This window comes from Trachypithecus francoisi, unplaced genomic scaffold (assembly GCF_009764315.1).
Source record: "Trachypithecus francoisi isolate TF-2019V2 unplaced genomic scaffold, Tfra_2.0 Lachesis_group10, whole genome shotgun sequence".
NCBI classification, from domain to species: Eukaryota; Metazoa; Chordata; class Mammalia; order Primates; family Cercopithecidae; genus Trachypithecus; species Trachypithecus francoisi.
In genome coordinates this window covers 125,718,703-125,741,446 of record NW_022681455.1, presented here as the reverse complement: position 1 = coordinate 125,741,446, position 22,744 = coordinate 125,718,703, and the positions used below count along the sequence as shown (strand labels likewise).

General features: G+C 49.9%; 1 protein-coding gene across 2 annotated transcripts in view; it reads left to right on the top strand.

Annotated features, from left to right (window-relative positions):
- Window positions 1-12,738, top strand: part of ZDHHC7 (zinc finger DHHC-type palmitoyltransferase 7) — a 40,927-nt gene extending 28,189 nt beyond the window's left edge. For both annotated transcript variants that reach the window (XM_033219195.1, XM_033219196.1), the window contains exons 4-8: window positions 5,415-5,539; window positions 7,982-8,078; window positions 9,231-9,312; window positions 9,972-10,102; window positions 10,676-12,738. In XM_033219195.1, the coding sequence (XP_033075086.1) occupies window positions 5,415-5,539; window positions 7,982-8,078; window positions 9,231-9,312; window positions 9,972-10,102; window positions 10,676-10,852 (612 nt within the window). In that variant the 3' untranslated portion in view covers window positions 10,853-12,738. The remainder of the gene's footprint in view (window positions 1-5,414; window positions 5,540-7,981; window positions 8,079-9,230; window positions 9,313-9,971; window positions 10,103-10,675) is intronic.
- Window positions 12,739-22,744: the final 10,006 nt, after the last annotated feature.

Below are 22,744 nucleotides of genomic sequence, written 5' to 3'. Positions count from 1 at the left end.
ACCAAAGCGTCCACACCATTTTACATTCCCACCTGCAGTGTGTCCACGTCTTCAACACATTATTGCCCTTGTTTTGTGATGCTGTATCTGACTTTGCTGTGTATCTCCCTAATGACCAACGATGTTGAGCATCATTTCATGTGCTTGTTGGTCATTTGTGTGTCTTCTTTGGAGGAATGTCTGCTTGAGTCCTTTGTCTATTTGGATGTCACTGTTTAACCCATGTCACATATTAGGACTCTGGTGACAAGTGACAGAAACTGCCAGGAGTCACTGTAAATGAAACTGAGGAAGGGGGAGTATGCAGAGCCCCAGGGCAAGGACGCCTTTGGCTGCTGGCAGGCTGTGGAGTGGAAGGTGGACAGAGGGGGGAGGCTGGCAGCTGCCCTCAGGCTTTGTCTGAGTCCTGCCTTTCCTGCTGCTCAGGGAAGAAGGGCAGTCCCCAGAGCAGGTGCAGTGGCAGTCACTGATGTCTAGCTCTACTGTTCTGAAGGGGAGAGTGGGCATGGCCCAGCAGGGTCAGGTGTCACCTCTGTCCTCCCAGTGGGGAGTTGATTTCTTCTGTCCACAGATCATGTCTTTACCCTACCAGGGTCCAGTCCAGGCTGAACTAGAACCATCACATCACCTCTGAACTGAACAGTTAAGGGGTTGGGACAGATACCCCAGTGGGACTTCATGTCATTTTTCTAAACCAATAGGACCAATCCTCGCTGGGATTGGCCTGGGTTGGTGCTTTGAGTGAGGCGTGGAGGGGAAGATGGGGTCGGAGGCCTGCTGGTAGCGCAATGAACCCTGCTGTGGAAGGATGCGACTTTGATCCCAAGCTTCACTTTAGGATGGTGAGAGGGCTGGGAGGGAGGAAGGCCACCCACAGCCCCGGGCCCTGCACCCCTTCACTTGGTGGAGCCTGTGTCTTCAGTGCCAGCCCCGTGGATGCCCATGAACCTACTCGGCAGCTGTGCGAGTGCCCTCCAGAGGTACCCTTCATGGGGTCTCGGCTGCCGTCCAGGAGCTCTGCCAAAAGAGTGCTTTCTTCCCACTCTCACAACAGTGCTGGGACATAGGCAGAACATCCGTGTGAGAACATGAGACCTCACTGCCAGTAAGAGGCCAGGCTGGGATTTGAACCAGATTGTCTGTCTCCAGAGCCTCGGCCTTGACAATTCCACTTCTTATGGGAAATCCCAAATGTGCACGGTAGGAAGAAAAGAGCACTCGGCCTTGAGCTGGTCACCACCTCACAGGGTGGCCTCGCCCATGCTGTTCCCCGCCGAGATAACCCACTTAAATCTCACTCGTTCTTTCGTTTCATTTGTAAATGTATCTTTTAAAAGCGCCCTTTGTAAAAATATAACTTCAACACTGGTAGCTCATGTAAAGCAATATAATATTTAATACCATCTATTCTGTTAGAGTTCAGATTGCCTCAATTGTCTCAAATTTTTTTTTTTTTTTGAGACAGAGTCTCACTCTGTTGCCCAGGCTGGAGTGCAGTGGCCCAATCTCAGCTCATTGCAACAGTCACCTCCTGGGTTCAAGCGATTGTCACTTCAGCCTCCTGAGTAGCTGGGATGACAGGCATGCGCCACCACGCCCAGTTAATTTTTGTATTTTTAGTAGAGACAGGGTTTCACCATGTTGGTCAGGCTGGTCTTGAACTCCTGACCTCAAGTGATCCGCCTGCCTCGGCCTCCCAAAGTGCTGGGATTATAGGTGTGAGCCACCGTGCCTGGCCTGTCTCAATTCTTTTATAATTTTTTTCCCTTGAATCAGGATTCAAATAAGGATCCATACAATGTGATTGGTTTATATGTCTATAACATCTCTTTTAATTAATTTGTGTAGTCGCTGCAATCTTTTTTTCTCTTGGGGTTTAAGTTGAAGAAACACAGTTCTTTGTTTGTAGTTTACATCCCTGTACTGGGTTTTGACATGTTCTTCCTCCCCAGCATTTTCCATAAATTAGGAGGCAGATCCACATCCACAGGCCCGGCCCCATTCTTACCTGCCCCTTAGTTAGGCCCTGGGGATCCAGAATGCATGACAGGGAGCTGGGGTGGAGAGCAGTGGAGAGAGGACAGGAAGCATGCTCTGCAAAGCCTAACTGCCCTGCAAGGGCGAGGTGGCAGAGAGTGCCTTGCCCAGGCCTGACTGGCTGCTTTGTCTCATCAGGGCAGACTGGAAGTGGGATGTGGGCAGGGGCACCAGGAGAGGGAACAGCCAATCAGGGAGCACCTCTGAAGGGAGGCAGCCAGGTGTTTGGGGTGGGAGGAAGGAGCCTGAAGGCATCCTATGGCCTGGAGCCTGTGGTCAGTCCCACAGGAAGATGGGCGGGAAACATTCAAGAAGTATTTTAGAAAAAACCTCCCGAAAGTGGTTAAAATGGGAACTGAGGAATGTGCTCAAGAAGGTTTGTTCTGGTGGGAAGAAGAATGCCCCATGGGTGCAGAGGAGACGGTGCTCCAGCCCCTGCAGCTGTCGTCATGGGCACGTCCTGGCAAGGCCCTTTGAGATGATACAGCCATGCACACCCTCTCTGTATATGGTCTCTGCTTCTGTCAAACCACACCTCAAAAGGCTCAGGATGAAAATGTAAGTGATAGATTTGGGGCCTCAGGTGGATGGAACCCCTCCATGAAATCCCCAGGAGACCATGCCTGTGAAGAGTTTCATTGTCTGCCAGGGTTCACTGTCTGTCAGGGTTCTGAGCAACAAAAAGGAATCCCTGGACCCAGCAAGTGCCTGAAATCCCAGTCTCAGGTCCGAGGATCACCCAATGCGTACTTGGCTACCCCTTCAAAATGCCTTACCTTGGTCATAAGTGACCAAAAACTGGGGTAGCATTGGGGTGGCCGCTTTCCAGAAGTATCGTGCCACATTGTATCATATTTGCTGCTGCGGAAAAGTGCATGCATGGCTCATAAAATTACGGTGTTTGCAGTTTTAAAATCTGGCCCATTTCCTCTTATTGAGGAGATTTATAACACTCAGCTGTCACCTGGGGCGTATATGCAACATTGTGGGATTTTATAAATCAAAGCAGTGTTAAGATCCCTAGATTGCTGGAGGAAAGTTGATTAAAGACTCCAGGCCGGGTGTGGTGGCTCATGCCCGTAATCCTAGCACTTTGAAAGGCTGAGGCGGTTGGATCACCTGAGGTCAGGAGTTCGAGACCAGCCTGGCTAACATGGCGAAACCCTGTCTCAACTAAAAATACAAAAAATTAGCCGGGTGTGGTGGTGGGTGCCTGTAATCCCAGCTACTTGGTAGGCTGAGGCAGGAGAATCGCTTGAACCCTGGAAGCGGAGGTTGCAACGAGTCAAGATCACGCCACTGCACTCCAGCCTGGGCAACAGAGCGAGACTCTGTCTCAAAACAACAAAAGACTCCAAATTGTGGAATGTGATTTTTTTGGGGGGTGGGGGGACAGAGTCTCACTCTGTGGCCCAGGCTGGAGTGCAGTGGCACAATCTCAGCTCACTGCAACTTCCACCTCCTGGGTTCTCTGCCTCACCCTCCTGAGTAGCTGGGATATTACAGGTGCCCGCCACCACGCCCAGCTAATTTTTGTATTTTTAGTAGAGACGGGGTTTTGCCGTCTTGGCCAGGCTCATCTTGAACTCCTAACCTCATGATCCACCCACCTCAGCCTCCCAAAGTTCTGGGATTACAGACGTGAGCCACCGTGCCTGGCCAGTAAAATGTTTTACTAATTGTGATTTAAGTTTTCAAACATGAGTTTAAACCCTTTTCTAACTTCTTTAAGGAGGCAGTGCTTTGATCTTGACCAAAACAGCTTCCCCATATTAGGGCCATGGGACTGTCGGGGCCTGGTTTGGAGGAAGTCAACTTTGGGGGAGATTTGGGCAGTGAACGCTCACATTTGCCCTGCAGCCCCTCCTGGGGCCCCCTGCCTGTGCTGCTCGAGGCTCCAGCTCTGGCCCATTGTTAGCCCTGAATCCAGAGGGCCGCAGTCTCTGGTTCTGCAGGGCGCTCACCTGCTGAACTTTCTAAAATTTGGAATGTCAACCCTCACCCTGCAGAGATTCAGATCTGTGGCTCCCGAGCCCAGCCAGGCACCTGCATTTTAAGGAGCTCCAGCAGGGCCATTTGCTGTTGGCAGAGCCCTTCACCACGTCTGCCATCTCCAGGCTGTTAGCTCCCACCTTCCATTTGCACCCCACCTATATCCCCTGTCTTTGCACAACCACTGCAGCCCCGACTGCTGTTCCCAATGTCTGTGGGTCTCATTCTCCAGACCGTGATTTCTATGTGAAATGCAGACTCTGGGCTAAGAAGCAGACACAAGGCCTTGTTCCTCTTCTTGAGGCATTGGAACCCCCCCAGGCAGGCCTATCTTATTCCTCCCCGCCACAGCTCCCAGAATTGTCTCCCACAAACGTGGTTTTGATAACATATCTCCACTGCCCAAAGAACAAAGCCTTTGCTGTTGCAGCCAGCTCCGGCCTCACCTTCCCTACATCGGGTCCTCAGTTGACGTGGTGCTGGTAGGGTGACTCGTGGCTTTCAGCTCTGCCCCTTACCATCAGCTCCCGACCTCCCCGACTCCTCCTTCCACTGCTTCACCGTTGCTCATCTTGTGCAGCTCCTCTAGCACTTGGGGCACAGATGGATGCACGTTCGAGTTTCTGGTGCTGCTCCCGCTGGGCGGCCTCGTTACCAGACATGAATCGGGTCAGGTGGTCTGGGCTGCCACCTCCAGGTTTGTGTGTGAATGCCTTTGAGGAAGTTGGCCAAGAGACAAAAGTAACACATCACTTTAGCAACACGAAGTTAAAGTCCTTTTTGAGATTGATTGTTTTGTTCCTTGTTCCCCGACTGCCCGATAAGAAAACTCTGGGCGGTGCTTGTCAGTTACCTCCCCATCAGCAGGGGCTACAGGGAAGTGCTGTACACAGGGGTTCCTTGCCCCTTGTCTGGGAACAAGCGTTGCCTGTGAAAATGTAGGTGGTTAAGCCATTTATCAAAGGGATAATAAAGTAGTTTTTATTGTTTGATGGTATAGAAAATACAAGTGTTTTTTTTTTTTTTTGGGGACGGAGTCTCAAACTGTTACCCAGGTTGGAGTGCAGTGGCACGATCTCGGCTCACTTTAACCTCTGCCTCCGGAGTTGAAGCGATTCTCCTGCCTCAGCCTCCTGAGTAGCTAGGATTACAGGCACACCCCACCATTCCCGGCTATTTTTTTGTATCTTTATTAGAGATGGGGTTTCACCACGTTGGCCAGGCTGGGTTGGCCAGGCTGATCTTGAACTCCTGACCTTGTGATCCGCCCACCTCAGCCTCCCAAAGTGCTGGAATTACAGGCGTGACCCAGCACGCCCAGCCTGATTTTTTTTTTTTTTAACTTTCCTTCTCCCCAACTAAAATACATTCTTCTTATATGGTAGGGGGCAGTACCCAAAGGAAACGCTACAAAAGAATACATGGAGAGCTTGCAGTTGAAGCCCGGGGAAGTGATCTACAAGTGCCCGAAGTGCTGCTGTATTAAACCCGAGCGCGCCCACCACTGCAGGTACGTGTGCGGCTGTATTAAACCCGAGCGCGCCCACCACTGCAGGTACACGGGCCCGGAGAATCTGGGCAGCGCTGCACGGGCCGGTCTGTAGGTATCACGCTCTTTCTGGGGTAGGGAGCTGAGTAAAGGCCCGGTGCCCTAGAGTCTTTTTGGGAACTGGGAAACAGTATGGACTCAGGGATCTCCTTCTTCCTGAGGGACTCGCTGTGGCTCAAAAACCGGAGGAGGTGAAGAGGTTCCTGCCTCTGTTTTGGCACACATGCTGCGGGCCAGCACGTGTGTGCTCACAGCTCCTGGGCACATCCTATGGTGGTGAAGCGTAGAGGCCAGGTTCTTTTGGGCGTGCTCTCATTTTTTTGTTTTTTGTTTTGTATTTATTTGGGTGTGCTCTCAAACACCAAGTTGTATTTTTAAACCCCACAGTCCAGTTATCTGCCTGGCTCAAGCAGCCTTCCTGGCCCTCACGCCTCACTCCTGCTGGTCTTGGTTGTATTTTATCCTTTTCCCCCAGATTTGCCAGCTCCTGACTCCTCTGTCTGCTCCTGGAGGGGCTGGCCATTGATTTCACGTGTTGAAGTGTGGATGTCTGGGTGTATTTCTCCATTCCTTGAAATAGTTGTCACACATCCCTGTACTGTGAAACTGCTGGGGCGTGGCTGCACCTGGACAGTACCCTTCTCCTGGGGGGTTGTGGCCTGCTTGAATAGGCTGGAAGCCATCGATGGCCTCCAACAGGAGGAAGCCCAGATACAGGGTGCCAACTGCTTTATGGCTGGAGTGAAAGCTTTACAAGATTCGTATCCACATGGTTCGGCCAGAAAGTGAAGAAAGATGAAATGGTATTGGAGAGTAGGTGGGTGGTTGTCTTGGGCTTGGGTTGGAAATGGGCAGTGACTGCATATGGGCCGAGGTTTCTTTCTGGGATGGTGGGAATGTTCTAAAATTAGATGGTGATGGTCTCACAACTCTGTAGATAGAATAAAAATCATTGAATTGTACATTGCAAATGGGTGGATTTTTATGGTATGTAAATTATTTTGTGGGTGGGGTGGAGTCTTGCTCGTTTACCCAGGCTGGAGTGCAGTGGCACAGTCTCGGCTCACTGCAACCTCTGCCTGTCAGGCTCAAGCGATTCTGGTGCCTCAGCCTCCCTAGTAGCTGGGGTTACAGGCGCCTGCCACCATGCCCGGCAGATTTTTTTATTTTTAGTAGAGACGATGTTTCGCCATATTGGCCAGGCTGGTCTCGAATTCCTGACCTCAGGTGATCCACCTGCCTCGGCCTCTCAAAGTGCTGGGATTACAGGCATGAGCCAACTTGCCCAGCCTATGATATATAAATTATACTTCAATAAATCTGTTTCTTAAGATAAAATGGGAATGTTTTGGAAGTCAGGTGCTACAGAGGATGGGCAGGGAGCCGAGGTCAATGAATGGAAGGTGATGTTATGGGTGGGGCACAGTGGCTCATGCCTGTAATCCTAGCACTTTGGGAGGCCAAGGCAGGTGGATCACAAGGTCAGAAGATCGAGACCATCCTGGCTGATACGGGTAAACCCCGTCTCTACTAAAAATACAAAAATAAATAAATAAATAAATTAGCTGGGCGTGGTGGTGGGCGCCTGTAGTCCCAGCTACTAGGGAGGCTGAGGCAGGAGAATGGCGTGAACCCTGGAGGCGGAGCTTGCAGTGAGCCGAGATGGCGCCACTGCACTCCAGCCTGGATGACAGAACAAGACTCCGTCTCAAAAAAAAAACAAAAAACAAAACAAAAGGTGACGCTATGATAGCAAGTCTTCCTGGAGCGAACTTGCTGCCATCGATGTTGCTTGATGTAATTAAATGGTGCAGGCTTGGACTAAAAAGTGATTGATAATCAAATTAGTTATTTACAATTGGACATAGAGAGTGTTTTGGGCAAAATTAAAATATAGCCGTGAGCACAAGATGACTTCATGCCTGGGTGTATAGTTGATGATTCAAGATGAATATGCAATCCATATTGCATATTCATCAGTGAATATGGATTGAATGGTAGGAATTATTTGAAGATACGAAGAATGTTTTTTTCTCTGAAGGTAAAAATTCAGTTTTTGTTATTGAAATAGACTTGTAGGCTTGCAACATTAGGAACATTATTGATAGGTGTACATGATCGAGCTCTACTGGGGGAGAGTCTGAAAACTCGTGGAGTATGGCTCAGTGTGACCTTTCGTTCCAGCCTGTTGGTCCACTGAATATTTTCTTTAGGAAACAGAAGACATTTAATTAAAATGATAAACCTTAAAGGAATATAATATAGTGAGTATGTATGATATTTTTTTGACATGCTGTATTAGAATATGCATTCTAATTTTCCTCCACCTTTGATTTTATTTGGTTGTGTTACTCTGGTTTCCTCAGAGCATGGAATAATGAAAAATCAAACTCTCCTTTTCAGTATTTGCAAAAGATGTATTCGGAAAATGGATCATCACTGCCCGTGGGTGAACAATTGTGTAGGAGAAAAGAATCAAAGATTTTTTGTGCTCTTCACTGTAAGTAAAAATATTTTTGTAGTGACTTACATTGAATTTGAAATTCTTTAACTGCTTCTTGCCTGGAGCAGGGAAATCTACTAACGTCAGACTAGTTTCTCTCCAACCTTTTCTCCAGGATTCAAATTATAATACTGTGCTGTCATTGGCAGGAAGTAGTCCCAATAAATAAATAATATGTTGCTTGTATTATTTTAGGTGTTCACTGTAATTCTCTCCCAGATGTCCTCAATCACTATTGTTTGTTAATAATAACAGGAATCTTCCTAAAATATGTTAGAGCTTTTTTTTTTTTTTTTTTTTTTTTTTTGAGACAGAGTGTTACTCTTGTTGCCTAGGCTGGAGTGCAGTGGCGCAATCTTGGGCTCACTGCAACCTTCGCCTCCCAAGTTCAAGTGATTCTCCTGCCTCAGCCTCCCAAGCAGTTGAGATTACAGGCATGAGCCACCATGCCCAGCTAATTTTGTATTTTTAGTAGAGATGGGGTTTCTCCATGTTGATTGGGCTGGTCTTGAACTCCCGACCTCAGGTGATCTGCCTGCCTTGGCCTCCCAAAGTGCTGGGATTACAGTTGTGAGCCGCTGTGCGCGGCTATTTATTTTTTTATAGACGGGGTTTTGCCATGTTGCCCAGGCTGGTCTTAAACTCCTGAGCTTAAGTGATCTGCCCGCCTTGACCTCCCAAAGTGCTGGGATTATAGGCGTGCGCCACCATGCCCAGCTGTATTTTTCTGTAAAATTATTCCACTTGGTCTAAAATGTCAACTACTGCAATTTAATCCTTCCCTCATTTTTTTCTCTGACAAATAAGATGGAGGTATAAACATGGTGTGTCATCAGCCTTTGCTCCTAGAAAGATTTAATTGTTTAAATTACTGGCTGGATGGATCACTCGAGGTCAGGAGTTCCAGACCAGCCTGGCCAACATGGTGAAACCCCATCTCTACTAAAAATGCAAAACAGTTAGCCGGGCGTGGTGCCTGTAGTCTCAGCTACTTGAGAGGCTGAGGCAGAAGAATTGTTTGAGCCTGGCAGGCGAAGGTTGCAGTGAGCCGAGACTACCCCACTGCATTCCAGCCTGGGCAAGAGAGGGAGACTGTTTCTAAAAAATATAAAAAATAAAAGTGACTAATCCATCTCCCCCTCATTCTAGATGTACATAGCTCTGTCTTCAGTTCATGCTCTGATCCTTTGTGGATTTCAGTTTATCTCCTGTGTCCGAGGGCAGTGGACTGGTAAGTTCCCTGGCTGTGTCATGCCTGGCCGTGCATACTGTTTTTTGAGTAAAAGGGGAAGGCTTTAAAGGAAGAACCAGGTTTCCAATTTTGAAGGAAATCATTGCAATTATTTTAGGAATTGAATTTTAAAGAATTAAGTTTTAACACCACCATTTTGCTAGTATATTGTTTACCCGAAAGCTTCTGTCCATCTCCTGGTCAGCTAGCTCTCCATTGTTCAAACTAGTCTTCGCGTTCCTTACGTGAGTGATTGACCCTAATCAAATGTAGTGAAAACAGGCGCTCATTATCCTACCTTAGATATGCAGTGAGGTCTGGACTGGCTTGTCCCACCCCAGGTGGACATGGGGAATGGACTCCTGTGAGCACTGCTCACTGGAATGGGTGCACACAACTCCTCTGGTCTGGCTTCAGTTGCCATTTAATTCACAAATACAGTGTCAATAGAAACCTCAGAAAATACAGACTCTTTTGAAACCACTGGCCAGGAAGTCATGGTATGAATTTTTGCTTGGAGGGGTGGCCCTCCGTTGCTCCTTGGAGAACAATGAATGTGCCCATTTAGCAAGTGAACAACTTCCGCCTGGAAGCCGGCCAAACACTCTGCCACTCGGGGTATTCAGGACCAGTTATAACCAACTTCCTCTTGTCCGCAGAATGCAGTGATTTTTCACCTCCGATAACTGTAATCCTGTTGATCTTCCTGTGCCTTGAGGGTCTTCTGTTTTTCACTTTCACTGCAGTTATGTTTGGCACCCAAATCCACTCCATATGCAACGACGAGACGGTAAGCTTTGTTCTCGGCTGTGTGGACTTCCTATGTGGTCCAAGCTTGAATGGAAAGTCCTAATGTCAACAACAGGTGCCTGTGGACTGACTCGGGAGTGTAATGGGACGGTCTTGATGAGCTTCAACCGGCTCCCTCTGTTTGCTGTTTCTTTCATTCTGTGCGGTGCATATTTCTAGTCTCAGTTTGATTTGCGAATCAGCAGAGCCAGGCAGATTCCCAGCTCCCAGTGCAGTCAGTAAATTTTAGGGAATTGACTGCCTTTAGGGCCTGGCTCTGCAGGCCTGGAGTGGCGCTCAGTAAATGTTTGTACACAGTAACTAACAAGTGAAAAACGTTGGTGCCTGGCTGGGAGGGCCATCGTGGTAGTCGGGGCTGGCCGCATGGCTGCAGCCGGGCTGGGCTCACAGAGGCCGTGGGGGGTCTGGACTGGGGCAAAGCGGGGAAAGAGAGTTCACTCACCTACCCTCCATCGAGCCCACACCGTGCTTGAGCACAGTGTGATTCCAAGGCTTGGTGAGGTCTGCCGAGCTTCCTGGAGCCGCTGCCACTTGCTTTTCTTTCTGCTTCCAGGAGATCGAGCGATTGAAAAGTGAGAAGCCCACATGGGAGCGGAGGCTGCGATGGGAAGGGATGAAGTCCGTCTTTGGGGGCCCCCCCTCACTCTTCTGGATGAATCCCTTTGTCGGCTTCCGATTTAGGCGACTGCCCATGAGACCCAGAAAAGGTGGCCCGGAGTTCTCAGTGTGAGGCCCGGCTCCTCAGGCTGGAACTGGCTCACAGACGTCCACTTACTTGTTTGGGGTCTGCAGGGTATCAACAGCTCATCTGTGACCAACAGGGCAACTGGAACCTACACAAACCAATTGCTTGCAGCAAGCAGAGTTTTATATATTTATAGTCACAGATGGCAGAGGAAGAGGCTCTCAGTCCCCACCTGTACAACGACGGAAAGGTGTGTGGCCATGCAAAGAAGCCAACCACCATGGCCTCCTGCAGAGTTGGGACTTCTGTGGAGAAGACTGGGTTATTACATGGGTTATTCAAATCCTGTGTACTGAGCTGCTGTTTCCAATCATGAAAAACAGTCAATCCAGTGAACAGGGATTCTCCGAGCAGTCATTTCAGGGGGCTCCTGCTGACCCCGCCACTCAGCAGTGCACTCCCCGGATCACAGCAGGGCGTTTACATAGAAAGACGTTTTGGTCTCGATTAGCTCCGATGCTTTGCACTGAAGTTGCAAAAGATCTGTGCACTGAACAGTGAAGGTGGCTTCCGGCACACTCCCCGCTGCCCCGGAAGAGACATCCTTTGACTCTCAGCAAGTCTGTGTATGCGTGTGTCTGTGCGTGTGTGCGCGTGTGTGCATGTGTGTCAAAATTGCCAGTGTTGTTTAGGCAGTGTAACATTTACCGGCTGTGTACAGCAAACAAGCTATTTTTTAGAAACCGACGTTTCAGGGAAGAGGGGAGAGAACCACCGGTCCTGCCCGTGGTTACTATGAATGTATTGCTGTTGGAGGACATCTTGATCCAAAGAACAGCCGTTCCTGTGCGGCCCTTCGTTGCCCTCCTGCTTTCATTTTTTAAAGAAATCTTGAGTGCTTGAGGGCCTTGGAACCGATTTTTTTTTTGTTCCAGCCAAATTGCCGTGTATAAATGGCACCTAGGTAAGAGCAGAGCCGTGGCTCAGTGACTTGATACTTTGGGCAGCTGGATCCTGTTAGTGGTGTGTGGGGCAGGGGAGGCATCCCAACTGGAGAGACGGGGCCCAGCTCTTGGGTACCTCTGGGATGGTGAGGGGACCATGAGGCAGCCAGCCCCTGGCAGGGGCGATTGTGCCACCACACAGGCAGCGCTCCAGCTGGGAATGGTCAGATTGGCGCCCTCGTTGGATTTTTTGGTTAGCGTTTATGTTTTCTTCTCCACCCACGGCACAGGTGATAAAATAGGATCCTTGGTGCGGAGCTTAAAATTACGCCAGAAAGCCAACAGCTCCCCTCCATGGGGACTTGCCTTAAACTTGCCTGGTTTGTACATTTTTTGCCGGATGCATCAAGAAGCAATCTGTGACAAAGTCTGAGGACCTTCCTTTAAACGTGCCCTTCACGCTAAGAGAAGTTGGCGTCTCCCTCCCGGGAACGGTTTTGCCTTTCTGTTCATCTGTGAACTGTTTTGTTTTTAATTACTCTGTACCCCATCCGAATCAGGGCTTCTACCACTGCTGATGCAAAACCACAAAGGGACCTACCTAAGCCACCGTCCTAGCCAAGCGAGCAAACCTGCAGGGGTTTGGAAGTGGACTCGGTCACCGCAGAAGTGTGTGCGTCACTGGGGGAAGAACTGCGTCATAGCCACCGGGACAAAGCATAGATTGTGGGTGATCCTGGCGACACGAGTTTCCAGGATTGTTTTGCATATTCATTTGCACATTGTTGTCTGGGTTGGACATGCGTGTGGGCTTCAGTGTGAGGCTTTTAATATGTATATCCTGTTATATCAATAAAACAATTATCCAAGTGGTTGAATCCTGTGAGACTTGGCAAGTGTGTGCAAATCAAGTATACTTGACTTTTCAACCTCTTCTTTCAATGTAACTTTTATATGAAATAAAGTAATCAATTGACAGTTCTCAAATGGCTTCCAAAGTGCCAGTTCTTCATGGATGGCAGTGTTTTCAGGGGGTACCTTTCTGTGGTTCATGGATCCAGCCTCAGGCTGTTAAGGTCACTCCCAGTTTCCAGAACCTCTAAATGCTTTCATGCCCATGACGAGTGACCTGGGCGCTCAAGCACAACTCATAAATGTTGCCCAGTTAGTACTGTTGCTTGTTGAATGTTTGACTCCCATCGTTTTACTTAGTTCTTTTTTTAGTGCACTTTAAAATAAAAAGTGTTTCAAAATCTCTCTCCACAGTCCAGAATCTCAAGTACCTACAATTTGATTTTAATTCATTCAACAATATTTGCACTGTGAGGGAACCAAAATGCCCACTTAACTTCCAGAAGCCAGATGGTCAGTGTGTGCCGCAGCCCTGCCTTGCATGTACTGTGCCTTGGGGCGCCTGGTGGCATTCCAGACACGCAGAAATGGGAAGGAGACTTGAACACGGAGGCACGCACCTGTGCTGGACCACTGCATGGGCAGCAGCCCTCCAGCTTGTATTTGTGGCCCTGCTGAATGTTGCTGCAATGTCAAAAATATCCCCCAAATAGGAAGGTGGCTAAATCCTATCTTCTATTGTATGTGAACTTGGGTTGGGTATGGAAGCAGGGGAGAAGCTTGAAGGGTAGCCTGGGAGCGACACACAAAAAGCAGGATGCCCATAAAAAAAGCACAAGCGCCCTACAGCATCTCCTGAGGAACTTTTTTTTTTTTTTTTTTTTTTTTTTGAGGCGGAGTCTCGCTCTGTCGCCCAGGCTGGAGTGCAGTGGCCGGATCTCAGCTCACTACAAGCTCCGCCTCCCGGGTTTATGCCATTCCCCTGCCTCAGCCTCCCATGTAGCTGGGACTACAGGCGCCCGCCTCGTCGCCCGGCTAGTTTTTTTGTATTTTTCAGTAGAGACGGGGTTTCACCGTGTTAGCCAGGATGGTCTCGATCTCCTGACCTCGTGATCCGCCCATCTCAGCCTCCCAAAGTGCTGGGATGACAGGCTTGTGCCACCTCGCCCGGCCGAGGAACCTCTTTAAAACTGCGTTGCTGGCCGGGCGCGGTGGCTCACGTCTGTAATCCCAGCACTTTGGGAGGCCGAGGCGGGCGGATCACGAGGTCAGGAGATCGAGACCATCCTGGCTAACACGGTGAAACCCCGTCTCTACTAAAAATACAAAAAATTAGCCGGGCGAGGTGGCGGGTGCCTGTAGTCCCAGCTACTCGGAGGCTGAGGCAGGAGAATGGCGTAAACCCGGGAGGCGGAGCTTGCAGTGAGCCAAGATGGTGCCACTGCACTCCAGCCTGGGCGACAAAGCAAGACTCTGTCTCAAAAAATAAATAAACAAACAAACAAATAAATAAATAAAACTGCGGTGCTCCTTATACAGCTGCTAATTTTAGCCAAGACAACCTGAAGAGGCTGAGAGAAAATCGTCTGGTTTTCACTGTGGCTGGTTCTGGGAGCTGAAAGCTGAGCCAGTCTGAGCTGTAAGAGAAGGAGTGGCTCAGCGGTCAGGCCCGATAGGCCCGTGCAGGTGGCTTCCTAAAAGGGCAAGTTTCTGAAGAAGGTTCTAGGCACAGCACATCTGCAGTCCAGAGAACTCTGGGTTTCCTGCCTGCTCTCCCCTCCCCATTCACCGAATATATGTGCGTCCCATGTTTCGTACATCATCAAGTTTAATTGTGATGACTGAATACTTTGCTGCTAAACCAGATGGGGGCCTCTGATATTTTTGTTCAACCTTTTGCTTTTACAGAGGTGAAGCTGCCTCGTGTGTTCCCATTCCAGCTGCCACTGAGTGCCTGCATCCCAGCCAGCCTCTGCCACAGGCAGCACCTGCACCGCCTCCCCATTCCCTGCTGAGAGGGTCTGGCTTCTCCAGGGTTGGTGGGTTCAATCTCCCAGGTCCCAGGGTCTACACCTTCCAGATCCTTGCAGTGGTACAACCGCTCCCTGGGAGTTGCTGGAGAAGGGGTGCCTTATTCTTCAAGTTTCCGGTATTTTGGCCCACCTAAAAATGCCTTATTCTGCCTCACCTTTGGTTGATGGTGTAGCTAAGTACTTTTCACTCAGCCTGTTGGAGACACAGCCCCACCATCTTCTAGCTCCCAGAGCAGCCATGGAGAGCCCACACTCTCCCGGCCCGTGTGCTATGTGACTTAGCTTTTCTCTTTTTTTTGAGATAGGTTCTTGCTGTGTCACCCAGGCTGGATCTCAGCCCAGACTGGAGTACAGTGGTATGATCTCAGTTCACTGCAACTTCCACCTTCTGGACTCAAGCGATTCTTGTTCTTCAGCCTTCTGAGTCGCCGGGACTACAGGTGCTTGTCACAACGCCCAGATAACTTTTTTGTGTTTTTGGAAGAGACAGGGTTTCGCTCTGTTGCCCAGGCTGGTCTCGAACTCCTGACCTCAAGTGATCTGCCCACCTCGGCCTCCCAAAGCACTGAGATTATAGGCGTGAGCCGCTGTGCCTGGCCCACAGCCTCTCTGTAGTCCTCAGTTTCTCAGGGTTGGCGACAAGGTGCCTTGGCCTCAGTTCTCCTGCTGGCTGTGCTGGTGCTCAGTAGACTCTTTCCACCTGACACTCAGCTTTCTGATTCTGGCAGACATTCTGTGTTATGTCTTTGGGAATCCCATTCACTCCATTTTCTTTTCTAATTTTTTTTTTTTTTGAGACGGAGTCTCACTCTGTCGCCCAGGCTGGAGTGCAGTGGCCGGATCTCAGCTCACTGCAAGCTCCGCCTCCCGGGTTCACGCCATTCTCCTGCCTCAGCCTCCCGAGTAGCTGGGACTACAGGTGCCCGCCACCTCGCCCAGCTAGTTTTTTGTATTTTTTAGTAGAGACGGGGTTTCACCGTGTTAGCCAGGATGGTCTCGCTCTCCTGACCTCGCGATCCGCCTGTCTCGGCCTCCCAAAGTGCTGGGATTACAGGCTTGAGCCACCGCGCCCGGCCGACTCTTTTCTAATTTTAAGATTGCATGTTGAACCGCCTAGGCTGATCCTCTAATTTTCTTATTGTACACTCTGTTTTCTGGAAAATCTTTAGCTTTGCTTTTTTTTTTTTTTTTTTTTTTTTTGAGACAGGGTCTCGCTCTGTCCCTCAGGCTGGAGAGCAGTGGCATGATCTCCTCTCACTGCAACCTCTGGCCTTGCAGGTTCAAGCAATTCTCCTGCTTCAGCCTCCTGAGTAGCTGGGATTACAGGCGTGGGCCACCACTCCTGGCTAATTTTTGTATTTTTAGTAGAGACGGGGTTTCACCATGTTGGCCGGGCTGGCTGAACTCCTGGCCTCAAGTGATCTGCCCACCTAGGCTTCCCGGAGTGGTGGGATTACAGGTGTGAGCCAGCATGCCCCGCCCAGCTTTGTCTTCTAGCTCTTCTGGTTTTTTTTTTTTTTTTAAATTCAGGCTATGGTAGTTTTAATTTCCGGAAGCTTTTTATTTTCCTTTGTGGTTTTGAGGAAACATCATCTCGAGTGTCTTCTACGGATGCCCTGCCATTCGCTGTCTAAGGATACTGGGGTTTTGTTTTGCGTTTCCCCTGGCTTCCTGGGTGGTTTTCTCCAGTCTCCCCACTCCGCATTCTCTACTCTGCGTGCTCTCTGGCTTTCCTATTGGAAGCCCTCCTCCATGTTCTGCGTGAGACACCAGCCCACTGCCTGGTAGGGCTGTGTAGGGAGCCAGCTTTTCTGTGAGGAGGTCCCCATCTCCTGACTGGAAGACTGGCTGCTGGCTTTTCTGGGGCTTGGTAGAGAAGGGCCCAGAAGCTTCGCTGGGCAGTAAATAGACCCGCCCCTCTCTCCTTTTCTGCTCCGAGTAGTGCCTGGTGTCCTTGACTCTATGATCTACCAGGAATAGCTGCCCCACTCCTTTGGGTTCTGGGGGGTGGTACCTAGGAGTCTGACCTCCTCCTACAGAAAATTCTTTCCCCATCCTTCATATCTAGGAACCACTTGTCAAGCTCCAGTGTTCCTTGGTGCTCTCCCCCCGTCGCTGGGAGGCAGTGTGGCCAAGGTGGTCATTTCACAGGTGGGGAAATGGAGGCCAAGCAGCTTTCTGACATGCCCAGCTGGGTGAGTAACAGGGCTGACCTCTCATGGTCTATCAGCCCATGCTCAGGAGAAAATTTCCCCAAATACTCACCATAGCCCTTGTTCATGGAAGACCTGCCTGTCCTGTGCCAAGATTTAACACGCACGGTTTCCCTGAACTCTCGCAATCACCACCATCTCATGGATGGGGAAACTGAGGTCGAGAGAGGTTGCTTAGAGGCCCATAGGTAGCAAACAAGGATCATATTATGTTTTAACATTATCAATACTAGCTGTTTAATAATGGTGCCATTACTAATAATGTGAGAAACTAACAGGGACTTTCCTGCAACTCACCTGATCATCCAGAAGCACAGAACTCCATGGGGGCCAAGAGCCGCCACTTCGTGGATTTTCACACGTCACCGATGGTGGCCACATGGGAGGAGGGTGCCAGGTGAGGGACTTAACCCTGCGGGGAGAGAAGGGATTGGCCCATCAGCGTGCGCTGCATGACGACCACCAGGGGGCGCCATGATACAGCAAATAACGCACTACTCAGCCCGCGGGAACAAGTTCACCCACTGCTGGCTCATCTGCTCAGCAGGTTCACCGGTATTTACAGAGCACCTACTGTGTGCCAACAAGGCGCCTGCCCTCAGTAGACACAAATTGGCTGGGTGCGGTGGCTCACATCTGTGCTCCCAGCACTTTGGGAGTCCAAGGCAGGTGAATTACTTGAGGTCAGGAGTTTGAGACCAGCCTGGCCAACATGGCAAAACCCTGTCTCTACTAAAAACACAAAAATTAGTGGGGCATGGTGACTCATGTTTTTAAATCCAGATACTCAGGAGGCTGAGGCAGGGGAATCGCTTGAACCCAGGAGGCGGAGGTTGCAGTGAGACAGTGAGGCACTCCAGCCTGGGTCAACAGAGTGAGACTCTGTCTCAAAAAGAAAAAAAGATACTAATACAATAAATTAAATATGCAATTTGTAGACTGATTTCTGCTATCAGTGCTGAGAACAGGAGATATCCACTATCAGCGTGGATATTGTGAAGGACGAGTTGTCAGGGAAGGGCCCTGGAGGGAGGTGAGGGGCTGTAACTGGGTTACCTGACTTGCAAAGGCCCTGGGGCAGGGAAGGGCTGGGTTCGTTGCAGTACACTCCTGTGGGAGTTTTAGTCTTTTTTTTTTTTTTTTTTTTTTGAGAGAGTCTTGCTCTGTCACTCAGGCTGCAGTGCAGTGGCGAGGTCTCGGCTCACTGCAACCTCTACTGTCCGTGTTCAAGCAATTCTCCCACCTCAGCCTCCTGAGTAGCTGGGATTACAGGTGCCCACAACCACGCCCGGCTAATTTTTGTATTTTTAGTAAAGACAGTGTTTCACCATCTTGGCCACTCCTGACCTCAGGTGATCTGCCTGCCTCAGCCTCCCAAAGTGCTGGGATTACAGGCATGAACCACCACATCCAGTTTTAGTCTCTTTAATGTCAATGTGAAGGGGTGGCCTGCCTCTACACCTGTGGGCGTTTCTCATCAGGTGCAACGAGAGACTTGAGAAGAGAGAGAGACACAAAGTATAGAGAAAGAAAAAGTGGGCCCAGGGCACCGATCTCAGTATTTATTGATCATTATCTTTTTTTTTTTTTTTTTTTTTTTTTTTTTTTTTTGAGACGGAGTCTCGCTCTCCGGGCTGGAGTGCAGTGGCCGGATCTCAGCTCACTGCAAGCTGCGCCTCCCGGGTTTACGCCATTCTCCTGCCTCAGCCTCCCGAGTAGCTGGGACTACAGGCGCCCGCCACCTCGCCCGGCTAGATTTTTGTATTATTTTAGTAGAGACGGGGTTTCACCGTGTTAGCCAGGATGGTCTCGATCTCCTGACCTCGTGATCCGCCCGTCTCGGCCTCCCAAAGTGCTGGGATTACAGGCTTGAGCCACCGCGCCCGGCCTGATCATTATCTTTACTATCTAAGAAAGGGGGAAGTGGCAGGACCATAGGGTCATAGTAGGGAGAAGGTCAGCAAGCAGATATGTGAATAAAGATCTGTGACATGAATAAGTTTAAGGAAAAGTGCTGTGCTTTGATGTGCATATACAAACATCTCCATAAACATTTCCAGTGCATAAAGAGCAGCATTACACTAGCACATCCCACCTCCAGCCCCAAGGCAGTTTTCTCCTATCTCAGTAAATAGAACATACAATCCGGTTTTAAACCGAGACATTCCATTGCCCAGGGATGGGCAGGAGACAGATACCTTCCTCTATCTCAACTGCAAAGAGGCCTGCCTTCCTCTTTTACTAATCCTCCTCAGCACAGACCCTTCACGGTTGTCGGGCTGGGGGACGAACAGGTCTTTCCGTTCCCATCCACGAGGCCCTATTTCAGACTATCACATGGGGAGAAACCTTGGACAATACCTAGCTTTCCCAGGCAGAGGTCCCTGCAGCTTTCCGCAGTGTTTGTGTCCCTGGGTACTTGAGATTAGAGAGTGGTGATGACTTTTAACAAGCACGCTGCCTTCAGGCACTTGTTTAACAAAGCACACCCTGCACAGCCCTGAATCCATGAAACCTTGAGTAAACACAGCGTCTGTCTCACAAGGACAGGGTTGGGGGTAGAGTTACAGATGAACAGCATCTCAAGGCAGAAGGATTTTTCTTAGTACAGAACAAAATGGAGTCTCTTATGTCTACTTCTTTCTAAATAGACACAGTAACAGTCTGATCTCTCTTTCTTTTCCCCACATCACTGTGGAGTCAGAACTGGTTAAGACCCCAGAATGCTGGGGCTCTGAGCTGCAAAATTCATCCAGTTTAGTCTGCCAGGCTTGGAGAAGGCGCCGAGGGGTTCTCCACACAGAGGGTCGGCAGGCTTACTATGGGAGAGCCTCCTTGAAGCCAGGTTTCTTAAGAGATGGGCCAGCTGTTCCCCCAAAGCCTAGGAGCAAAGCGAATTTGGCCTCCGAAGAGAAGTGACATCAAAGGCCCTTCCCTCTTGGGCGGGTTGTGAGGGCTCCTCAGGTGGGAGCGCTGAGCTCAGCTGCAGCAGGGTGGGGGGGTGGTGTGAGAGGCCAGGAGGGGTCTGTGCATGGCCTTTCTTTGGTCTCTGTGGGGTGAGGCCCAGCCATCTGCAGCACCAGGGAACACTTGCTCCCTGGGTGGCCTGGAAGGCTGACTGTTGCCCAGCTCCATGGAGAGCTTGGGAAGCCCCCACCTGTAGCCGTCAGCCCTGGGAAGCTCCCAGCTCTGATCAATCAGAGCGCCTGCTCCAGAGAAGCAGGGAGAGGTGGGACTATGGCTGGGTCCCTCGGGGACAGAGCAGCACCTGCTGAGGCTTTTGCTTTATATAGCCAGGGAGAGCAACCCCAGACACACACGTGTGTGATTCAAGCGGCCCTGCTCCAGCCAGGCCAGAGATGAGCAGCCAGGACTCATACCCCCTTTCCCTGCACCCCCCTCCCCTCCTCTGGGCTCTGGGTGTGATGAGTGGGAGCTGGGAGGGTTTCCCTCCCTCAACATGTCCCTTCTGCACAGTGGCTCACGCCTGTAATCCCAGCACTTTGGGAGGCCGAGGCGGACAGATCACCTGAGGTCAGGAGTTCGAGACTAACCTGACCAACATGGGGAAACCCTGTCTTTACTAAAAATGCAAAAATTAGCCAGGCATGGTAGTGTGCGCCTGTAATTCCAGCTACTTGGGAGGCTGAGGCAGGAGAATTGCTTGAACCCAGGAGGCAGAGGTTGCAGTGAGCTATCACACCACTGCACTCCAGCCTGGGCAACAGAATGAGATTCTATCTTGAAACAAAACCAAACAAAACATGTCCCTTCCTTTCCCCCCCTCAGCCTGTAACTTCCCCACTACAGCATCACATCTAACTGGGGGAAGGCTCATACTGAAGCTGTTTTCTGTCCCCCACATCTTCATGTGAATGAACTTGTTTTTTTTAGGGGAGTGCTTTTCAAAGCACATTCCCCTCCGTGGACCAGGAGCATCGGCATCACTAGGAACTTGTTAGAAATGGAAATTCTCAGCCCCACCCCAGACCTCTCCAATCAGAAACTCTGATATCCACCCAGTGATCTGTTTTAGCAACATGCTCCAAGTTGAAAATCACAGCTCTGGGACCCAGGGTCAGAAAGAGTAGGGGATTCCCTGGGTGGAGGGGAATAGGCTTTTCCAGATCAATGCAGCCAGAAACCACCAAATCCGGTCATCTGCCGGCTATTCAGCATCCCAGCACCAGGCTCACCAGCTGTGAGGCCCGGAGTGGGTCATCTCCTACCTCTGCATTTCAGTTTCCTTGTCTGTAGAACGACAACTTCTGCCTCATGCAGCTGCTGGGAGGATCAGCAATAATGAATCCTGAAGGGCAAGAGGATGCTTGGCACATAGGTGCTCAAGAAATAGTAAGGATGGCTGGGCGCGGTGGCTCATGCCTGTAATCCCAGCACTTTGGGAGGCAGAGGCAGGTGGATCACAAGGTCAAGAGTTCAAGACCAACCTAGCTAATATGGTGAAACCCCATCTCTACTAAAAGTACAAAAAAAAAAAATTATCCTGGCGTGGTGGCAGGTGCCTGTAGTCCCAGCTACTCGGGAGGCTGAGGCAGGAGAATTGCTTGAACACAGGAGATGGAGGTTGCAGGGAACCAAGATGGCACCACTGCACTCCAGCCTGGGCAACAGAGCGAGACTCCATCTCGAAAAAAGAAAAAGAAGAGAAAAGAAATGGTAAGGACTATCACAGGATGGGCTGCAGAGGGCTCTGCAGCCTTCGCCTCACTGGAAGCCAGACCCATGGAGCAGAGAGTGGGAGGCCTGATTCCGTGCCCATCTTGTTTACCCCTTACTTGGTTTTTTGGGATAACATGGTGATCGCAGTTAAGATGGTCTAGCGGTTTTCTGTGGGTTTTTTAAAAAAGAAAAAAAGCAAACAAGAATATAACCAACCAAACAAAACCAAGTCCATTTATAACAAAATCCACCAGAGTAAACATTTACAATCTCCCCAGAAAGTGTTTTATCCATGGCAGAGAGGCCTGTGGGATTTTAAAAGGCTGCAGCTCTTGTCTTTTAAAACCACGAACATCTTGGTGTTTGTCTAGAGCTTTTCTCTCTGCCTGGAGGTACTTTTCCATCTGTCGTCCTTTCTCTAAGTAAACCCCAGTGAGATGAGGGGTGGCCTTCTCCCAGGTGCTTGGACTGCACACACAGACACTCCACCCCAGGTCATCTTGGGTTAAGACTGCAAGCTGGTAGCTGAGATCTAGATCTACCTCCAGTGGTGTTGATAAAACACCTTTAGTCAGTTGCTAAGATCTACACATCAGGAGATTTCATCTTGAAATTCAGATTCATTGCTTTCCTGGGCCCCAATTCTTCCTGCCAAACTGGCTGAAGCTGGAGGCTGTGCCTGTGCACACCCACCCAGGACAGCATTTCAGTTTAGAAAAATAATGTATTGAGGTAAAATTCATGTGACGTAAGAGCAACTAATTTAAACCAAATAAAGTCAATAGCGCTTAACATATATTTGCAATCTTGCACCAGCTCAATCCTATCTAGTTGTAAAACATTGCATCATTCTCATTAGCAGCCAGTCCCTCCCCCTCCTCCCCGTCTCCTCCTCTTCCTCCCTGCCTCCTCCCCCTCCTCCATGCCTCCTCCTCCTCTCCACCCTCCCTGTCTCCTCCCCCGGCCCCTGGCCCCCACTCATCTACTCTGTTTCTATGAATCTGCCTGTTCTGAACATTTCATAGAAATGGAATCTTGCAAAATGTGTCCTCCTGTGTCTGGCTTCTTTCACTGAGCATTATGCTTTCAGGTTCCGTCCACGTGGTAGTGCGTGTCCAGACTTCATGCCTTTTTATGGCGGAACATGACAGCATCACGTGTTTGTGTCTGTACCGCTGGTATCCACCCAGTATCCCGCAGCAAGCTGGAGGCAGG